General features: G+C 40.6%; 1 protein-coding gene across 3 annotated transcripts in view; it reads right to left on the reverse strand.

Annotated features, from left to right (window-relative positions):
- Window positions 1-522: 522 nt before the first annotated feature.
- nrp1a (neuropilin 1a) overlaps window positions 523-22472 on the reverse strand; it is an 87298-nt gene continuing 65348 nt past the window's right edge. Inside the window, exons 9-17 of one of the 3 annotated variants that reach the window (XM_038268987.1) lie at window positions 19445-19776; window positions 16956-17100; window positions 10901-11011; window positions 10233-10283; window positions 5770-5913; window positions 5410-5687; window positions 5231-5327; window positions 5088-5141; window positions 523-3385 (exon numbers count right to left, since the gene is read on the reverse strand). In XM_038268987.1, the coding sequence (XP_038124915.1) occupies window positions 3099-3385; window positions 5088-5141; window positions 5231-5327; window positions 5410-5687; window positions 5770-5913; window positions 10233-10283; window positions 10901-11011; window positions 16956-17100; window positions 19445-19776 (1499 nt within the window). In that variant the 3' untranslated portion in view covers window positions 523-3098. The remainder of the gene's footprint in view (window positions 3386-5087; window positions 5142-5230; window positions 5328-5409; window positions 5688-5769; window positions 5914-10232; window positions 10284-10900; window positions 11012-16955; window positions 17101-19444; window positions 19777-22472) is intronic. The other 2 variants (XM_038268986.1, XM_038268988.1) reach the window with 2 other exon arrangements.

The following is a 22472-nucleotide window of genomic DNA, read 5'->3' on the forward strand; positions in this document are numbered from 1 at the left end:
GGTTTTATTTTCCTCATATATGCCGGAAGTTGACTTTGATGGAACTTTAAACAGCAGAACATAAACTCTGTGGTGTGTTTTTGAAGTTCAGTTTAGGTAACTTAAAGGAATAGAACACCCAAAACATGATTAGCCTTCATTTTCTACTCACCCCCATGCAGAACAACACTCTGGAGTGCTTTTTTGATATCTCAAATGCATCTGGAGATCTGGGAGGCTTCTTGCTGTCTGCTGACATTCAAATAATGGAAGTCTGTGGTGCCCGAGACAGAAAGGTCCATAAAAGTCCACAAAAAACGTTCTTAGTGAAAGATATAACTCTTTGCTTTCCAAAAAAATTCCACTTAGTCAAAGTTTTGCTGTTTTTATCAGCAGACGACTATGAGACAGGGCATAGACCCACTGTGCTTTGAATAGGTAGCTAGTTAACCCCTCGTTGCCCTGGCATAAATTTCCGATCCCCTTCTGCTGAATAAACAGCAGAAACATGTTTTCCATTCATAACGACACAGTCATACCCAATGCTTTTTAAGGCCTTTGCTGTTTATTACTTTTTTCTCTACAACAGCAAATCACAGAAGCGGTATTGAAAATAAAAGTCTAGTTTTTTCTTATTCTTGTAAAAAAGAAAAAAAAAACCTGCACAAAATCTGAATGACAGTACAAAATGAAGCGCTAACATGGCATGTACATTTTAAAGAGAGGGATATTCCGTTTGAAAAAAAAAAAACTTTATCTTTTTTATATTGAATTCTTCTCAATATTTGTACATTTTGGATCCATTTCAGATAATCTGAAATTATGCATAAAAAAAAAAAATGAGCACAAGTTTTTTTTCTGTTTTAACCTTTCTTTTTTTCTGCAAATGAACACTATAAACACATAAACCTCTTAAATATATTTCTCAGTGCAACATCGTTTGTTTTCGAGTCCACGCTACAGTATCCTTTTCGTCTAGCTTGCTGCAGCTACTGTCCTCTGAAAGTGAAGGCTGAGGAGAGCGGGTCGTCCAATCTGAAATGAACAAGCTGAGAGTGTGTGTACACCACGGCACGACATACAAAGCACACAGATTTAAAAGACGTCACCCCTTCGTAGAAATAAAACAAGTTCGTGATTGGATCGATTGCGGTGAGGCGAAGCAATGAGTTTCATTGGGCTTCTCAGGCCCTTCTGTCCTTGTAAATCTCACCACTTAGAACTCCTTTCCCTGTTTGATGGTGGGATTGTCTCATCTCTCCGTCTGCAAACAGTCTCGACTGAGATCCTTAAAAGTTCACAAGGTGAGATTTGCAGTGTTTTTGTCTAAAAGGAGCAAGAAAAACACACTGTTACATTTTGCAATTTCCCACAAGTGTCCTGTTGTTTCCCCCCTCTTGACCTTCTCTCGAAGGGGCAGGCCTGAAAGTTGCCCGCTTGGTGTTGAACTGTGTTCTTGTTCTCTCTTTGGAGAAGCCCCTGTAGTCAAAAGGTGTGTGTGTGTTTTTGTGGCGAAGGGCAACAATCCTTTGGTAAAGCCACAGAGGGAGGCCAGATAACCTGATTCAGGTGATGCCACTCGATCCCCTGCTGCACCGCTGTCCCGTTCTTCTGACATCAGCTCTGACATCATCGTTATGGCTGCTACATGTGAAACACATAAAACTCTTGCAGGTCTAAGAAGAGACCTTTCAGCTACACATCAGCATGTAGGAAACTGGGTTTATAATGAAACACATTAATGTCTGACTAAACTACTGATAGCACCATCATTCAGTTGGTAAAACTCCACTTTTATCAGTTTTCTATCGAAGCTGGAGTCAGAAAACAAAGTGCATTCAAGCTGCATTGTTCAGAAAGCACTTCTACAGTGAACATCCACAGTGATGTTAGAGGTAAAATGAATAAAACAGAAGGTGGTTGTAGTTTTCCTTTTGGTATGCTGGTCAACATTATATATTTTTGACGTAAACATGTTTAGATTTACCCTTTAATTCTGCCAAACTTACAAAACAGATGTGAAATCATGAGGGAGTACTAATGGAGGGTGTGTGTTTTTCTGTTTTACACATCCTTTCTTTTGCTGTATTTTTGTTTTTAGAAATGAAAGATGAAACAAATGCACCAAAATAAAAAAAATCCCAAAAAACAATCTTCCTTGCCTGAGCAACAGAATCTAAGATCGACGTCGCAGTTTTGCACAAAACAGTCAAAAGATTGTATTTACACACACGCACTCACATTCATGAAGGGGGGGAAAAAAAGGGATACTGCAGCTTTTTTTTTCTTTTTACTTTCTTTAAAAAGGGCAATAAAATATATTAAAACGTATTTACAAAGTTCTTTTTTTGGACAGAAAAAAAAAACAAAAAAGCGCTGCAATAAACTTTAGTCCTGTTTGATAGGACTTTATAATGTAATGTGCCCCTGTTTCCTTTAATTATAACTTAATCCTAATATACAGCAATTAAAAGAAGAACTCAGTTCAACAGAAAAGGCTAACCAAAAGGTACTAAAGGCACTGTCAGAACCATACATGAACGGGACCCTCACTTTAGAGTGATAAAATGGAAAAGGATTAGGGTCGCACTCGCCATGCCACCCTATAGGGCAAATTAACAGTTTTGTTGAATATGGTTCTTTAAAGATTCAATACGTCTCTTTGAAAGCATGAAAAGAAACAACAGCCTTCATGAACTGATTCTACAAAACAAAACATTTTTTTTACCCAGAAAATTATAAATACTTTAAACATCATTAATAAATTGGTCTCAACACCAGCATCCGATTGTAGAAATGAATGAAAATCAAAATACAAAATTATAATATCATCTTAAACATCTGTACATATTTTTTTTTCCTGTAATTTTATTTGTACACAGTGTCCCCTACTGGTAGGTTCTTTTTTTACTGCAGCTCCTGAGAAAAAAGCGTGGATCAGTCCAAACCTCCCACTGGTTTCCTGAACCTGACCCTCATCTAATGAGTAGAGGGTGTTTGGCAGTCCTGTTGAGCCCACCTATGGGGCAGACATATGAGAAGATATGCCTTGAGTTGTTTATGTCTTTTTGTGCGAGCTCTGCCCGTTTGTTAGTCATATGAAAGCAGCCAGACCCATCTCACGCCTCTGAGTATGAGTTCTGTACATTGAGTTTGTCTTTCTTTAGCTTGACACCATCGACTAACTCAAAGTTATAGTTCTCCAGGGCGGATAAGTTCCTCTCTGACATGCCGCCGTGTGAGCAAGCGCAATATAAAACCACACCACAGATGGCACCCAGGAAAACCCCCAGGGCTGACATGGCGATGATGGTAATAAGGATGGGATTTAGAGTTTTCAGCATGTTGCCAGCGCCGCTGATCTGGTTCGTTTCCACCAGGTCTGGAAAGTCTGTGATTTCCTCAACTGAAGCAGAAAAGCAGAAACACAGTTAGTGATTGAGAAGGTACGAAAATGACAAAATTAGGAAAGGCTGTTCATGTCTCATGTCCTTTATTTTGCAACATTTTAACGATACACCTTAAAGGAACAGTACACCCAAAACATGATTAGCCTTCATTTTCTACTCACCCCCATGCTGAACAACACTCTGGAGTACTTTTTTGATATCTCAAATGCATCTGGAGATCTGGGAGGCTTCTTGCTGTCTGCTGACATTCAAATAATGGAGGTCTATGGCGCCCGAGGCAGAAAGGTCTATAAAAGTCCACAGAAAACGTTTCAATATTCCTCCATACTGCTCGTCCAATGTATTCCAAGTGTCCTGAGTGGGTAGCATCCATAATTTACTCGAAACGAAGTAATTTAGAATGTTTTTAGAGCATAAACAGTAGTGTATAGGATTTCCTGAAAGCGCGTTCACGACGCAACGGAAACCGCGGCAGACCAAACCAGACGAAAGTGCGCATTCAGCTCGGCAAAGAACTCATGCTCTTCCTCAACACTGAAGTCCTCAGAGATTTTTCTTTCGTTGCTTCTTTCTTTGCACAGGTAAACAGCACATTTCTTCTTCTACGATTGCATTATTGGCAGAGCAGACGCTGAATGCGCACTTTCATCTGGTTTGGTCTGCCGGCTTCCGTAGCGTCATGAACGCGCAGGTGCGCGCTTTCAGGAAATCCTATACACTACTGTTTATGCTCTAAAAACATTCTAAACGACTTCGTTTCGAGTAAATTATGGACGCTACCCACTCAGGACACTTGGAATACATTGGACGAGCAGTACGGAGGAATATTGACACGTTTTTTGTGGACTTTTATGGACCTTTCTGCCTCGGGCACCATAGACCTCCATTATTTGAATGTCAGCAGACAGCAAGAAGCCTCCCAGATCTCCAGATGCATTTGAGATATCAAAAAAGTACTCCAGAGTGTTGTTCAGCATGGGGGTGAGTAGAAAATGAAGGCTAATCATGTTTTGGGTGTACTATTCCTTTAATGTATTAGGAGAGACCAAAAGCAATAGAAACTATCAAGTGAATGGAAAAAAGTTAAATTGAAATTTTATAAATACAAAAAGTGAAAGAAAAGCATGCTTTTGTATTCCGAGCTTTACATCAAACGAAGTTGTGTTCAAAGAGGCAATACAGATAGGCAATTACTTTCAAAAGCAGTTCAGTTGAATGCAATACAATACTGCATTCAACTAAAAACTAAATCTGTTTCCTTCCACTTCACAGCTACACTGCAAAAAACAGAAATCTCAATAAGTTATTTTTTCTTAAAATAAGTGCGTTTTTCCTTGAATTGAGGAGGTAAGTAACACACTTTGCCAATGGAACAAGACAATTTCCTTTTAAAATAAGAAAAAAACAATTTTATCGTCTTATTTCAAGTTAATATTATCTAACTATCTTAAGAGTAAAAATACTAATTCCATTGGCAGATCATCTTATTTACCTGCTCAAATTAAGGGTAAAAATACATAATTTAAGAATTTTTTTACTTATATCTTGATTGCTTTTGCAGTGTAAATTATTTGGTTTATTTTAACCAATTCAAATAAATATTAGAGTTGTCTTATTATGTAAAGAAAAAATAAAGTTCAAGAGATATGAAAAGTATTTGCAAAGTGCTGTATAAGTAAATATTGGGAAATGGCTTACAAATTTTGTCAATTTCATCCTCAGGTAGAATTGGCTCAGTCGGCACAACAGGATCTACAACAACAAGAAATTGTATTTTAATCCATTACTTCAGGGAACTCTTTTCACACCAGCAAACTTCTATTTCATGCAAGTGAACTCACCATCGCAGTCTGTCTGACCAACTCCTTCGAGAACCTTAATGTCATCTACAGCAATGTCTCCCCAACTTTTCCTCTGTACAAGACCCTCAATCACCACCTTAGAACAAGACAAAGTAAAGTTAATGTCTAATTGATCTTCAAGTCTTTGAGGGAAAGAAGTCAATTCAAAGGACACTCACTTGATAGGGTTTGCTAGTGCGTGGCATGAGAACACGTCCTTCCCTCCAGCGATTGCCTTGATGACCACTGATCGTCCAAAGCAATATATCAGCCGATCCACCTTCAGTTTGCTTACGCTGTTTGATATGCAATGTTCCAATGTGCGGCCCATACATATGGTACCAAAAAGACAGGCACAGGTCAGCATCCTGAGAGTTGACCGGGGGACTGACCAGTCGAGAAACTTCGTTCTCTTGTAGACCAGTCGCTAAAGTGTAGATAAAATTCCCTGATCCTCCTGTTGGAGAGTTAGACTTTGTTCACTTCGGGGTAAAAAGAAGCAATTAAATTTTTTTTTTTTTTTCCGTGTAAGCACTTACCTGTGTGGTCCATGTTAGGACCAGTGTTGAGAGTTGGGGTGCCACTGGACTGGATTTGCCATCTCGAACCAGTGTCCTCTGGTGTCCAGCTGCAGAAGGACGGATCATTGGGCCAACCGAAGTCGCAGGCAAACCACTGAAACGCTGAAAACAAATTGAAGACATGTCAAACTCATGCTATTAAAGAAGTAGAAATGTCAATGTATTTGTCTTGCTTCCAGAAAATTACTTAAAGGAATAGTACACCCAAAACATGATTAGCCTTCATTTTCTACTCACCCCCATGCTGAACAACACTCTGGAGTACTTTTTTGATATCTCAAATGCATCTGGAGATCTGGGAGGCTTCTTGCTGTCTGCTGACATTCAAATAATGGAGGTCTATTGTGCCCGAGACAGAAAGGTCCATAAAAGTCCACAAAAACGTGTCAATATTCCTCCATACTGCTCGTCCAATGTATTCCAAGTGTCCTGAGTGGGTAGCATCCAGAATTTACTTGAAACGAAGTAATTTAGAATGTTTTTAGAGCATAAACAGTAGTGTATAGGATTTCCTGAAAGCGCGCACATGCGCGTTCACGACGCTACGGAAGCCGGCAGACCAAACCAGATGAAAGTGCGCATTCAGCGTCTGCTCTGCCAATAATGCAAGCGTAGAAGAAGAAATGTGCTGTTTACCTGTGCAAAGAAAGAAACAACGAAAGAAAAATGTCGGAGGACTTCAGTGTTGAGGAAGAGCATGAGTTCTTTGCCGAGCTGAATGCGCTGGTTTGGTCTGCCGGCTTCCGTAGCGTCGGGATCGCGCATGTGCACGCTTTCAGGAAATCCTATACACTACTGTTTATGCTCTAAAAACATTCTAAATGACTTCGCTTCGAGTAAATTCTGGATGCTACCCACTCAGGACACTTGGAATACATTGGACGAGCAGTATGGAGGAATATTGACACGTTTTTGTGGACTTTTATGGACCTTTCTGTCTCGGGCACAATAGACCTCCATTATTTGAATGTCAGCAGACAGCAAGAAGCCTCCCAGATCTCCAGATGCATTTGAGATATCAAAAAAGTACTCCAGAGTGTTGTTCAGCATGGGGGTGAGTAGAAAATGAAGGCTAATCATGTTTTGGGTGTACTATTCCTTTAAGAGCTTGTAGCCTGTTGTCAAACTTTCACCATAGGCAACTTACAAGGAATCCCTTTCCCCTCTACAAACACTAGAGGGCAGCAAAGCACTGCAGAATAAAAACTACAAGACCCACTTGTTGGTGAGACCAAAGTTAGAAGATGAAAACAAAATGTGACATGAGCCAGAGAGAAATGCCTGTGTAGAAATCACACTTTTATCATGGCTGCTTATAATGATATCTCTTAATGAATGTAACAGGGTTGAGTGAGGAACAGACGGGGATGCATGCTGGGAACACACACCAAACAATGACAGGGGGATCGAGACGACAAGGTCTGGACACAGCTTAGAAAGAGACATTCACAGCATCCCGCTGAGAGATGAGGATTTTAATGAGAGCAGGGACTTGAGATTTCAAGACAGCTATGGCAACAGTGCCGAGGAGCTGTTCCAACTATGCGATCCCCCATGGACCCACGGCGTGCCGGAGCAGCCTCCACAGAGGCTAAAAAACGTGTGAGAGCTTACAGACAAAGACAGAGAACACAAGGGAGAGGGATGTTTGGGAAGTTAGCCATGGTTTTACGCTTCATCAGGAGATTCCTTCAGATATATAATGAGGCTGTCCTCCAAGTGACAAAATATATGAGCCAATATTCCCTTTAATAATGGGAAGGGTTTAACCAGCTTCTGCAGGCTACGACTCTATTTACCCATTAAGCACAAAGGATGGAATTCTCATATGGAACCACATTACAGACTGCTACTTTCACATATAAACCCCAATCCCAATTAAAATGAGTTTGCTTTCCCCTCCTTCCATTATTGGAAGGCTTTGACTGGGGCAGCCAACACGTCTTGGATAAGATGAGCAGCCACATGACTCATTTGGCCATTTCCTTTAAAAAAAAAGGGACTTTTTCCTGCTCAATGCCAATGGAAACTAGAGGCTTGGAGATTTGGGCGCATGGTAGACGTACACCCACACATGCCCAGACATTTAAACACGAGCATATGGTTGGTTTACCTCTGGTAAAACAGAACTGCACTCTAAAACAAAAGCTACATTTATGACACCAAACAAGAAAATACAGTTTTCCTCTAGAATAGAGTGACTTGTGAGTTTTTTCTTCAATATTGTCATGATACTGACAACTACAGACAACAGACGACATTGTATTTTATTTACATTTTGAGGGACTGACCAATAGAGGATAGCACATAACTGTAAAGTAAAAGAAAAGTGATAAATGGCTTTCAAATAAAATAAAAATCTATATATGGAGAACCCTTAAGCACATTAATTTGTAACACAAACTGGTTGTAGCTCTTGTCAGAGTAGAACATCCTTGTATATAAATATGTTTTTTCTAAACCAGTGGTTCTCAATTCTGGTCCTCAAGTACCACTGTTGTTCAATTTTTAGATGTCTCCGGACATTAACGGACATCTCCAGCACTTGATGGCTGCTGAGGAGCTCATGCAATCATGTGAAACAGGTGTGCTGCAGCAGGGGTATGTGAAATATGCTGCTCAGTGGTACTTGTTGACCCGGATGGAGAACCATGTCTCTAAACAATTGCATTGTAGGTGTTTATTTGTAACCTGACTCCGCCAGATGGATTTGCTCCGCATATCCATCTGGAAACCTTCCGTAGAAGTAATTTTGGGAAGAGGTGAAAATACTGGTAAGCTGATTGGCCTATGTTGGTGATAGACGGGACAAATAAACCAATCAGATCAACGAAGCATATGACGTAACAGAGCGACGACGAAGAGGAGCCAATTGATAGATCAAACTCTTGCCGAAACCAGTCGGGAGAAGAGCAAAAACATCTTTTCCTCTGAGAAAAGCCTCCAGAGCAGTGTTTTGCTCTTCTTTCAGTGAAGAAATACAGTGTAATTCCGATAAAACTTGCTCGATAGCCACGCTAACACTAGTTTCATCGGCTGAAGCCGCCATGGTCTTTAGACTGAACTGTCGCGCTTCTCGTTGCTTCACACCTCAACCCGCCTCAAAGCCAACGCTGATTGGACGTTCGTTTGGTGAACGGCTCCAAATTTTCTTCAACGGAGAGTCTCCAGACTGATTAGCAAGAAAGCTTGAAAGCTCGCGAGATCAGGATGGTCTCACGAGGCTAGTTTATTTGGGGCCTCTTCTCCTAATCTTAGGTAAAATGGCTTCCCTGCCCTTAGCGAATGAAGAAAAGCAAGAGGGTGAATATATCATGCTATAGTTACATCCTTCACAGTTCACACATAGAGCTTTGCAGATAGGTTATAAAAATAAATGTTGGTTATCTTGCCTGGTCCAGGGGACTTCCTCTATATTTTTGCCTTTCTTGTGACAAACAGCAAACAGGATTTCTGTTATTCAGTTTTCTCTCCGTTTCTCTTTGCTAGAGTGAGATTTTGACATTTTCATAATCCTTCAATTTAGGTGCAGGGTCTTGTCTTTTTCAAGTAGTGCTCCAAAAAATTTCAAAATCTTGAGCAACTGTAGTACAACTGAACCCTGCTTTAAACTTCTCCACAGCTTTATCCTTAACCCGTTGGTGTTTCTTGATCTTCATGATATTTGTTCCCAAATACCTACTTTTATACTATGTCAAAAAACACACAGGTGGACATAAAATCTCTTAACAAAGCAGAGAAAAGTTTGAGGTGTATAAAGCCTTTAACAAAATTGTGCACACACAACTGTACACATTAGTGGATTGATTCTTTAAAAACCTTTACTTAAATAAAACAAGGTTGAGTTTAAGGTAAACACACAATAGACATCATTTCTCATCCATTAGGATAGCTGAGACCCCAGCAGACTGCAGACAGACCATGAAGGCAGCTGACTGAGTAAATAGGAAGGGGTGGAGCCTACGGCCCATTAGCCAAGGTCAGACTAGGGGGTACCTTCACTCAGCTGGCTCCTGCCTCATCAGCGTGCTATAGTAGACACCGCTACGTGTGCTTGGCCCCAGAGTCCAACTAATTTCCTCTGGTCATCTGCATTGTGCTTTCCGGCTTTTAGCACCGGCTCGTTGTTGTGTGCGTCAGTGTTGGCCCGGTGATTAGTGATTATGCTGAGGAGGCAGCAGCAGAGCACCAGTGCTAATCATCCGCTAGCATCAGATCATGCAACCTCTCTCACTGTGTCAGCAGGAGCCTCTCCGGGCCATGTCATTATCTTTAATGACAGATAAATATGAAGAGGAGAGAGGACTGGCATTCATTACATAAGGTGTGCTTCTTTATGACGTGTGTTTGAAATGACTCTTCAGCAGGTCAAGAGTAGCGGTTTGTGAATTGTAGGGGAATTCTGCTTTTAAAAAACTCACTTGGAATGGTGTCCACTTCTGAGGTTGTGGTCTCAGGCATTATGGAACCACCTGTGAAAGCATGGTGAAATAGCACTGTTAGGCTTCTACACACATTGGCTCCTTTTTAGAGATTCATGCCATGTAGAATTAACTAAACAGCTCATGCCACTTTCCTTTCATAATCTCCAATATACATTTTCTCATATTTTTGCGTAAGACTGAGACAGTGCCCTGCTCCTCATTGGAGACTGCTGGTTAATGGGGAGTATCTACAGTGGTGAAGGCTCATTGAGTTACTGGGTTAGTGGGAAAAGAGGCCAAAAGGACAAGGCATCCGAGAGAGGTAATGACAGAGAGAGGTAATGCTCTGCTGCAGAGGCAGGTGTGTGTGGATCGGCTCTCCCCAGTGAGTTTCCAGGAGGTGGAGATAAGAAGGCCAACAAGGGAGGTGGGAACTAAAGGTGCGGCTAATTAGAGCTGTATCAGTGCCAGCTCACATGTGGATGCATGCATGCATGCTTGCGAGCGTGCACGAGAGATGCCAGATTGCCTGCGCTAAGAAAAATTGGTGGCATTACATAGAGGGGGAAGCAGAATGAGTATGACAAAACAAGGCAGAGGGGCGGGGGGGAGCAACAGGAGGGTGGGGGAGTTTGGACGCAGTCTCATGAAGGCGATGTTAGCACCTGTCACGTCGTAGTCATCACCTGTGCCGCTGTGGCAGCTCGCCTGGTCGTCGTCACATTCGTCCGAAGGGGTGGTGCTTGGGACTGCAGTGGTTGGAAGTAGCGTCGGAGCTGAGAGAGAAAAATAACTGTTTAGATTTACGAGCAAAACTCTTATTGGTGAGGAGGTTGGTGACATTGGTGAGTCGTATCTGGATCATAGGTCAGAGGGGTTTAAAAAGAAGACCATGCTTCATGTAGCCTCTCACATTTAGCATAGAACAACTAATAACATGGGCCTTTTTGATCTAAATGGCTATAACTCCAGCTGGATTCTAATTCTAAACTCTAAGCATACTCCCAATAGTTCCCTTTGAATAGATCTTACTTAGGCACAAAAATAAAACTGCCCAACTGATTTAGCAACATGTTCTTTTCACAACCCCTGTTCCAGTGATAAACCCGTCCAATCTTAGTAATATAAGATCACTTATATTATTTAGACTAATTTCTTTTGGATCATTTTGGATCATCTATCCAAAATGTTTTAAACAGCACTCTTTAATCAACAGTATTGAACCATCTAGGATTCACTGTCAAGAAAATAATTCATATTTATAAATTCATATTTGCTCAAGTACATTAGTCCTGAATAATAATAATTAAAAAAACTCAGCATCATTCTAATGTATGATGTTTGCAGATCTTATTCAATCATTGCTGCAAAAAAAAAAAAAAAAAATGAAACTTGATAAAACAATGTATACAGTACTGGCTATTAATGCAGGCTTTAATTATTTTTCTTTAGTCTCAGCTTTAGCTACTAGAGTTGAACCTTTTATCAAGCTAGTACGATGTGGATGTTTAAATACAGACTTGAATTTTGCAAATGAATCTTGAGTGGTTGAAATGACAAGATGTAAAAAAGAAAAGAAAAAAGAAAGACATGAAACTGGCTACATAGGCATTACCATTATGGCCTATCATTACGGCCCTGCCTCACTTGGATGTGGGCAAGGCCAAGGATCCAGTCCACGTTCCGCTGCCACACAGCCGTCCTGCGGTGTGAGCATGCATTTGTAAGTTTTTATACCGACTGAGTAATGATCAGGCTTCCCCAGAGCAGGGGGAGGAAAAAAAGGGTAGAGGCATAGACAGATGGGGGGGAAAGTTCCTGAAAAATGTGTGCTGTGTCTGTGTGTGAGTCAAGTTTCCTGCTCTCGCCCTCTGCTAGATGAAATATGAGACTGATCAGGCCTTGTCAGATTCAGGGTGGGAGAGGTCAGGGATTGGGTCAGCGCTGCGTTAGGGAAGCCTCTTACAGAAATGAGGATTTAGCCCTCCTGCTGCGGTTTGCTGTACACACTTTTAAACACACTAATACAACCAGATATGCACCTGTGTATGTAATTGTATATCTAGTCCTTTTACCACAACCTTGGCAAGGTGCTTGCGGTTGCTGTGAGTGAATCCGTCTCTATGATTGTGTCTGTTTTTGGCATTAACATCGAAAACAAGCATTATCATCTGCCTGAAGTCCTCCGGTGGGAGTCCTCCAAGTTTATGAGAGAATGGGCTTCCCTGAAATCCAATATGAAAATCCACTTAGAGCTAACATGCACCCTGCTACTATATTGCAAATCTCCTTCTGTTCTGAACAAATGCACTTAAGTGTTGAACTTCATATCTTTTTTTTTGTTAATAAGCCAGTATTTACTGTTTTTAAGTTGGGTGGTAAAACTATGAGCAAATAATCTAGTGATGTGGACTACCTGACTAGTTGCTATCTAATACTTGCTGCTCAAACAGTCTGTAGTGAAATTTATGAAACATCTCATTGAAATGCACAAGATAAGGATTTAAGCAGCAATATGAAGACTTCCTGAGCTCAATAAACTGGAAATCTGGGAGCTATGATCAACGGAACAATAATGCATCCCTTAACTCCAGTTCCAGGTCAGTTCTATAAAAAATAAAAGTAAAATCTATCAGATATTTTTCATCTTCTGATACCAGCTTTTGTGGGGTATGTATTGGGATCCAGACACACTAGCTGCTTTCTCAGAATCGCTCAAGCCGTAACTTGAAGGTGTTTAGGTGATAGTGCTCTTTGGCCCATGAGTGACCAAATGAGGTAAGAACAGTACTACAACTGTTGACAAATTAGGGGCTAGATGGCGTCAGAAACATGGATGTAATTTTGGAGGGGGCATGTCCCCTGCACTTTTTCAAACATCTGTTTTGTTCCCTTTAACTTTTTACTGTTCAAAGACAATGTTAAACTACAATACACAGACTATCGTTGAGCACTAGGACCAAGCGGAAAACCAGGCCTCAAGCTGAAGCCCGCTTCCCTGCATTTAGACCGCCCACAAGCTCCAGATTGGCCCACCGTCTTTTCTTGTGTGATTGGCTGTCATCGCTGTCACTCATGAGAAGCTCACTTTACAAACATCTGATGCGCCACTGAATCGGGTCTGTGATTGATGGTCAAACACGCTTAAGTCAGTTATATTAAAAAATGCGTCACCCCACCACTCAGGAACATCACTGTTTTCGCAAATAGCACAATTGGATGAGCAGAGTTATGGTACAATAGCAATAATTCACTTTTGCCTTTAGCTATCAGTACTTTCTTCGTTTACCAAATTAAGTAAAAGTAAAATAACATACTTTCTTCAGTCACCGTGAAACATGGCAATCAAACAAAGCCAAGACGAGGGCTTATTGTGAAGAAATTTCAGCTCATTTACTCTTTGAGACTCTTGTTGGTAACAATAGTATATTCAGTACTTTTATGGTTACGTTTATTTCCACATTTAGGGAAGATAGGTTAAAGATTGCATACTAAATATTGTGTGTTTAAGATTAAATCTAGAATTTTCTCTTTCCTCAAGCTGTGACAACATAATATTTCTCATAAATATATAAAAAAGGAATTGAAATTTATTTTGTTTATAGAAAAACTTTGAAATGGCTTCAAAAAGTCTGGATAACCAATAAAGACTGACTTCTTTAGCAACAATGGAAATAAAAAACGGACAGTTCAGTGGTTTCATATAAAACTCACATCTGCTCTGAGAGAGACTATTGAGATAGATGGAAACAACATGGGTCATTTCAAATATACCAAAGTCCATTGGATCCTTTGAAGGACCAAAGACAGGTTGTAGAGATGGTGATGGGGGCCGGGTGGCAACAAACCGAGACAGCCAGGTGGGCTTTTATTTGATCCCCTCCAGAAGTGGTTAGCCATGAGGGCAGCTTTGATGTAACAGGGAGGCAAGACAAACCATCCCTTGTTGTATGAGTAGTATTATGAGTTGGACAGCTGTGTGTTGAACACAGGGAGCCTTCATGCACATCATTAAATAAGCAGGGAAGTTGTAAAGACATGAAGCTGTGTGTAGTCATGTCATTATTATGGGTGATAGATTGCTCACCTCATTGAGTCTGACATATCACATGTGAAGAGATATGGTCAGAGATTGGCAAACTCTTATCTCTATCTGCCTACTGTACTGATGCCACCTTTTTAGATAGAAAATAATTACCAGGGTTACTACAGCATAAGGCAAGTTAAATTCAAGACTTTTTTAAGACTCTTTAATGCCACTTGAAATAAAAATTTAAGACCAAATTCACAAGAAACACAAGAAAAACCTGCTTGCGACAACTTCTGCGACAACCACTGCACTAATGTTTCAAATTTTGAAAAGCTTCCCATACAGGAAGAAAGCTAAAAAAAACACAAATGACAGATATATTTTAACAGTTATTTAACTGAATTCACAAACTTTGTTTTAGCAGGGAACAAAACAAATCAGTTTTAAAGCCACAACATAACCAGTGCTAAGTCTTTTTTGCAGCTATTTTTCTTTGTATGGTTTTCTTAGTATGTTTGATTTGGTGATAAGTGGAGGCGTTGCAGAGACAAGGGTGGAACTAAACTGAGAAATACAGACTGTTTATCGGTAACTCAATTTTGGCGCTTTGTGTTTCGCGCTTCGCATGTGCAACTCCACTGCCTTAATTCCATTCGTTCTGAGCTTGAATGACTTCTTGCACAAAAGCCATGGAGAAAACTCTTGGCTGGAGACAATTTTGGTTACATTTACACTTGCTCATATTTTCCAGACAAAATGTTAATGGCGCATCTCCCAAATTTCCCGGCTGCAACAACCCTTTTATTGGTTCCGCTATCGGGACCAATAAAAAAAATAAATAAAAAAAAAAAAAAAAAAAAGTCAATTTTAATGTTTTATTTAGTACGGAAGAGGATTAGGGCCAGTGAAAAAAAAAAAAAAAGTTAACTGATTTTTTTTATTCTATTTCAGTTTAGTATGGGAAAAAAGTCAGAATTCTGAGAAAAAAGTCAGAATTCTGACTTTAATCTCAGAATTCTGACTGAATTTTGACAATAAAAAAGTCAGAATTCTGAGATTAAAGTCAGAAATCTGAAATTAAAGACTTTTTTCCCATGTTAAACTGAAATAAATTTAAAAATCAGTGAACTTTTTTTTTTTTCAGTGGCCCTAATCCTCTTCCGTAGATTATTTAGATTACAAAAATAAATCGTAATAAAAATGATCCCATTTATGATGTTTTAAAAATTAAGACCCAGGAAAGACTGATTTAGGACATTTTAATACCAATTAAGGCCTTAGTTTTATTTTGAAGAATTCAATGCCTTTTAAGACTTTTTAAGGACCCGCGGGAACCCTGATTACAGTTTTCACCTCAGCCATGGGAGAAGAAAATGCACTTATGGTGGCCGAATGTGTTTTTGAGGCAGCCCATGTCAACACCAACGATAAAATGTGTTACTTTGCCACTTAAATGTTGCTTGCATTTACAGACGTAAACTGAAACCAGGTATGTACATAAACTGCAAAAGGGAAACAACTGAAAATCTTCCCACTTTTAGGTCAGTTTACGGATCGTTTTTTCTTTCTTATACTCAGATGTTTATATTCCTTTCCTTGCATTTGGCACAGCTGCTTTTCATATTGTTTGAGTTTGGTCAACCACAATAATTTGCTGGAATTCTGGCCATTTCCTTCTTGCTTGCCAACAGACGTCTCAAAAATATGGCTTTGTGATTGCCACAACAAAACACAACAGTTTGTTGTCCTTACGCCAACTTGTAACTGGTTGATAAAATGCATCAGGATGTGGTCCATTTGGAAGATCCAGTTACATTTTCCCTGGTTGATTGTGAAAATAAGAATGTGTGTTTTATCTTGCTTTTGAATTCATGACTTCTTTCTCTATGAGGGTTCATGTTGGTACAGTTTTTATACTACAGCTGAACAATGATGCTCTCTGCAGGCTTCTGCCAGCATCTTTACAGAGCATTTGATGTTTAATTTACCCTTTAATAAAACCTATTTTTAATTACCCCATTACGGGACAATAAAAGGATTTTGTATTCTATTCTATTCTCTATTAAATGCACAAGTTACACTAAAGCAAACAGCTTTCTGGGACGTAGCACATAGCTGAAAGCTTGCAGATGACAGTGTGCAGATGATGTCTTAAACAGATGACCACTGCAGACAACCGGATGTTATAAGTATGAACCTCATCTGTTACGGTCTATATGCCTCCTGCTAGCTTTTTAGATAATTTATTTTCTATTTCTCCAAAACCTTCCCAGGTGAGAACATTGGGATGGAAGTGAAATGTCTTCAAACTTGGAAAACAGTTTGGAAAACGTTTTATTTTTTATACTTTTTTTGGAATCATTATGACCTGGATGACAGAATCTTCACCAGCAGTCAATAGCAGATGTGTACAATCCCAGTGACATCATGATGGGCCTTCCAACTCATTTTAAGACCCAGTAAATTTGAATTAACTTTCGTAATTTGAGGAAAGTAAAACTGTTTAACTTTTTGATCTTCTCTAATATTATTCTGGTATTGATGAAACAGAAATACTATTTACATGAAACAGGAATAAAGCTTAGTCAGATGTCAGACAGGGAAGTAGTGTCCTGTATTTTCATCTTTACCATCTACACATGGCAGAACACAATTCTTATAGGGGGCTTTTGTGGGTTGTTTCTGTTTACCTTCAATCTCACAGCCAATGAGTTCAAGTCGCAGGCCCATCCCAGCAGGAGTGGCCCTCTCTGGATAAATTCTGATGAAACGGGTCAGCAGGGGCTCCACTGTCCTCAGCTCAGGAGTGTCGTAATTGCTGTTACCTTCAAATATCTGGTAGAGAAAAAAAAAAAAAAGTCAGCACAACATATTACATTCTGCTTACAGACTTGGGAACACTGTTAGGGATTCTAATTTTGGCTTTCTGAGCATTCAATGTAAAATGTGTGGGAGGTAACTGCTGTGTTAGGTGGAAAGTAACAGGAGAGATCAGCAGATCTCTTTAGTCTTACTGATATCAGAACCGCAGCATACGTGGGAGACACCAAGGGTTAAAAACAACTTTCAGCTCATTGAACTAAAAGTTCAATAAGATCTTTAGCAAGCAAATGAGAGGTGAGCAGGAGATGTATGATATGAAGCAAGAGGAAGACAGAGGGCTTATAGAAGTGGATTAATTTGTCTGATAACGTGAGAGAGTCTGCTGAGCTTCAGATGCTTGGGTACCTCCTCTCATGCGTTGGGAGAAAGAAAGCTAACTAGGCCAGGCAGGGGTATGGATCTCCCCTGCTCGCTTCATAAATCAACCATCAGCCCATCTGGATGAGATTTATGCCCTGTCAGGGACAATTGTAATTGGGGACGGGGTGCTGTAGCTCCTCTTGGAAAAGAATGTAGCTTTGTATGAGAGCATGAAATTTGTTTTGTATGTGTGAGTTTGTGTGCAGACACTTTGCTGTAGGGATACATTGAATGCTACACAGCAGGTAGATAAATCTTTGGTCACTCTCAAAGCAGGGAAGGATTTTTTTCCATTTCTTGCCATTCCATTATACTGCCCCACCAAAGAATCTGAAGATTGTAAACCTGAAAAGTTTCTTACATATACTACTAAGTAGAAAGTCAGAACTATAGCGATGTATAACAGTGAAAATTAACTTTTAACTACGTAAAACTTACAGGTACAATGTTCTGAGCGGAACTGAACAAATGAATGAGAATCAATTAAGCAATTGGGTCAGAAATGAAACTATTCAATTCAATGTGTTCCCTTGACAGAGGTATGTACTTGAAAAACAGCTTTTTTGTAGGGTTCATTTCATTATCGCAGACAGTTTGTTTCTTTGAGATTATTTATTTTTTAAACTGGGTTAGCTTTGATAGATTTTGTGTAACAATCGAACAATAAAAAATTAAGTGTTTTTGTTGCTAATCCCCCTGGCAGTTACCTCCATCCACCCTTTAGCTTGTCTTTAACTAAGATCAGGCTGTAACAGTAACAGGTCCAGTTAAGAATGACACTGCTCAGCTCAAATTTGGGGGTTCCTGTTTGTATTTCCAGGTCAATATCATAATAGTCTCTACCCTCTACCTTCTATTTCAAGTGGGACATGCTTGGAAAACCATTTAAAGGTTGGCTAATTATCTGTAAGGGTTAGACTAAGCACCCAAAGTGGGATGCAGTTTTAAACTCATTTTCTACCAGAACCCCACTTTTGTCTCATTTTTACTTTTGTCATGTTATCCCACATTGTCTCATGTTAGACAAACAATAGTATTGGGACTGTTTTGGATTAATACTCAGTGGCCAAACTTTCTTTGAGATGACAGACTGGAGCTACACCAACAACTGCAGATGAGGTGTCAATCCACTTCATCTATCATCATTCCTAAACAAGACAATAAAGAGGCTAAACTCATGTGCTTGATGCACATATCTAGCATGTTTAATTTTCAGTCGAAGGTGTTGGCAGATTTCCTCGTTCAGGCTGAAAAATATTGGGTCTATGGGTGAAACCTTTAACCACCTCTTCATTTTTTAAATTGTCATTACACTGTCACAAGTACAGAACAACAAAATTAATTCCATGCATTTAACCTATATCCTTGGGGAGCGGTGGGATGCCCTATTGCGGTGCCCGGGGAGCAGTGTGGGGGTTAAGGATCTTGCTCAGGGACCCAGAGTGGTAGAATATGGGAGTGGGGCTTCAACTCAGAACCTCCAAATTCCAAGTGCAATGCCCTAACCACTAGGCCTCCACTCCCCTAAACAGTGGGCTGCCATTGTGTGGCACCCGGGAAGCAGTTTGGGGGTTAAGGGTCTTGCTCATGGACCCAGAGTGGTAAATTGTGGGAGTGGGGCTTCAACTCAGAACCTCCAAATTCCAAGTGCAATGCCCTAACCACTAGGCCTCCACTCCCCTAAACAGTGAGCTGCCATTGTGTGGCACCGGGGAAGCAGTGTGGGGGTTAAGGGTTTTGCTCAGGGACCCAGAGTGGCAGTCAGTTGGAGCGGGACTTGAACTAAGAACCTCAATGCCCCAACCATTAGGCCAGCACTCCCCCAACCCCAGATAAACTCCCAGATAAAGTGAAGTACCACTTCATTTGTTGAAGTGGTACCTCATTTCCATTGCTAAACAAATGCCAAATTTACTCATGGATTCCCCCAACATACCTTTGGCTTGTTTCCACTGGTGTCATGCACCATCCTCCAGTCAGAGCCATTATTGCTGTGTGCAAGACGGAACTTCTTCATGAAGACCTTGTTTTCCCGGTATTTGCCTCCCTGTATGATTAACCCCTTCACCAGCTTCTCTTCACCAAGATCCACCTGCAGCCATTCGTTTGTGAAAGGCTGTGGCTGAGGCAGCAGGGTCCACCCTGTCCTGCTGTTGAGAAGGCGGGCGTTCTCAGGCACCCAGCTCCGGTCCGTATGAGAGGACGCCGTGATCTGGTTGTCCGTGATCAGGCCTGACACCATGCCTAGCATGCCAGAGCAGGGGTACTCTGAGAAACAAAGGGCACAAGAAAATATTGTTAACTTTTTTGATTCAAACCCTGCTGGGATGCAATATGAAAAAAGGACTTGATTTATGTTCAAAGGGTTGATGACCAAGATCATCTGCAGTGCCAAAAGCATATTTTTGTCTGGGTCTTATAAAGAGGGTAACCAAAGTCAAAGAGAGGAGGATTATTCCCCAAACTCTTTAAGATGTTACTGTGATTCCCCCTTTTATTCTCTGTCTCTCTATGTGTCTGTAGATCTCATGCATACTAATTCCTCAGCCTGAAGCGATTGTCTCCAGGCAGCCAATTAAAACCCTCTTGCCGGCTGGTGCTTCCACCTCCTGCATTCTTGGGGCTTTCTGTTTTCTTTCTATCTCCCTGCCCTGTTCTCCATAGACTTACATCCACTCACATACAAAAATACAATCTTTTTGCGCTGTTTTTGCTGCCACAGCAATCATCTACCTTCTGCTTCACAGCTGTCAACATCTGTGGGATTACAACTTAGAACATATCCTTGTTTTCTGTTCACAGTTCCAGATTTTCTCCTTTCTTTTTTCTATTTATCTGATCTTGATATCGAATGCATTATCCCAAATGCATTTATTTTAAAATCTATGTTACTTTTGTTTGTGAGAGAAACTAGACTTTTTCTTTGGAGAAACATTTTGCCATTCCTCTACCTTTCGCTTTTTTTCTTTTAGCAATCATAAGACAAACAAGTCATTGCTCCATTTTGTTGTGTCCATATGAGACAAAGTGTACAGAGTCAGGATTGCTGCATCTGTGGGAAAAACGGTTTGCAGAACAAGGCTTTAAGTCTACCTCTGCCTATGGGAACGTTTCCCATGAAAACCCCTGAGATGAATTCCTGGTCATGCAAAACAAAAAGCTAGCAATCGCTGGCTGCACAGAAGCCTCTTTTCCTGTGATTTTTTGTCCTGTTTTTCTTTCTTCTTTGGCCAAGATCTGTTAAATATGATCAGAGGAGCTGGCCTTTAGTCGTGTAAAGCTAAGACACTGAGATCTAAACACCTTTTGATGTGAGGAAAATGCAAGAGAAAGGTGCATGTGTGCGCATGAAAGTGGATGAGAGATAAAAGTGGATCACGCGACTTCCCCAGATCATCTGGAGCTGCTAATCGAGCTCAGCTGCGATTATAGTGGCTACAGGGATGGCAAGCATGCCATGACACACCCAGTGGAACGAGTGTTTATGTCGGTGGATGGTAAGAGTAGAGATGATGCAGGGCCCTCGTGGACCACGATTGAGGTTTGGGTGGAGCATCCGTGGTTCATCTGGGCTATTTTTACATCACGGCATATTTACCAACAACTGGGTGGTGTATCCATTTATTAATGAGTAGCTGTTTGTATCAGAAGGCAAACCACCATGGTAATTTGTGGTGACGTCCAACTCACCCTCTTTCGTAACTGGTTGGACATCATTAATTGAAGACGGGACCCCCTAAACTATATGGTTTCCTCTCTAGTCCATGTCCCACTTTGATGCACTGCTTAGCTGCCATGAAAGCACTTCTTGGTGACGGTAAAGATGCACTCAGAAAGCTCTCAATAGTTTTTACGTCAAAATATCAAAGGTTGAAGAGGACTGGCAAGTCATAGAGTTTATGTAGCCCTCAACAGCCTTGGTTTACCTCGCCCCAACTGTGCTAGTAGCATGCAGTGGAGCTGGCAGTGTCTTCAGAAAACCAATGGGCACTAACGTCATATTGGAGGCCCTGTGGTGACTTCGATTCTGTGATGTGTTTATGCTCGGCGCAGCGCTCTGATTATGTGCGGCACACACAAACCCCAGCTGTAACCCCGCTGCACCCACAGGGCCATCTGCTCTTATAAGATTGGCCACGCATATGTGATGTATAAGTGACTGGCGCTACAAAGAAAGAAAGGAGCACCAAATTATCCAGATCCCAACTTTAATTCCATGTTAAGCATTGGCCTGCTGCTGATATCAAAATATAAAAAGTTGTTGCGCAAAATGATCAGCCCTGTGCTTAAAAGTCATTTTTAAAGAGATTGTAAAGAGAGAGTGAGTTAGATTCTCACAACACAGAATAACACAGATACGTCCCTCCCCCACATATTGCTGCATACTTCTTAAAAGAATGCTAAAGCAATTTTTTATTTTTCTTGGCCACAAGAAAGACATTTCTAACCATGAAAACGAGAAGGACGTAGAGAGATTAAGAACGGTACTCTTCTCTGGGGTTTAAGTCATTGTTCCCCTACCTAAATAGATAAATTTTATCGATAAACAGAGGGGGTGGACTCAGATTTAAGCTTACAAAAACCTACAATGCAGCAATTGAGTTGATCCCTTCCCGCTATCATCGCAACCCCAACATCTCGCCTATTCAGCCAGGCCAACAATTCCCTTTAACAACCCCCCTTTCAGAGACTTAGATGGGTAAGGGGCATTGCAGGTTAACAAAAGAAGCCAAACAACCCCCATTCTAAAGCCGTGGACCCGTTCGTCCATTTTAATTAGCATGCTTTCAGATAAAAATCAAGCTACTGTAAAAAACCCCAAACTCAACGCTATTCCTGACATGTTGAATTGAAAAACCTTCCTGGATGGGAAGCGAAACGTCTTCAAACTTGGAAATAAAGTCCAGTGGATTGTTTTTTAAATTTTTTTTTTTTTGGAATATTTTACTACAATGGTTTCTCAG

The sequence above is a fragment of the Cyprinodon tularosa genome, unplaced genomic scaffold (genome assembly GCF_016077235.1).
Source record: "Cyprinodon tularosa strain WSP-4 unplaced genomic scaffold, ASM1607723v1 ctg713, whole genome shotgun sequence".
Taxonomy (NCBI): domain Eukaryota; kingdom Metazoa; phylum Chordata; class Actinopteri; order Cyprinodontiformes; family Cyprinodontidae; genus Cyprinodon; species Cyprinodon tularosa.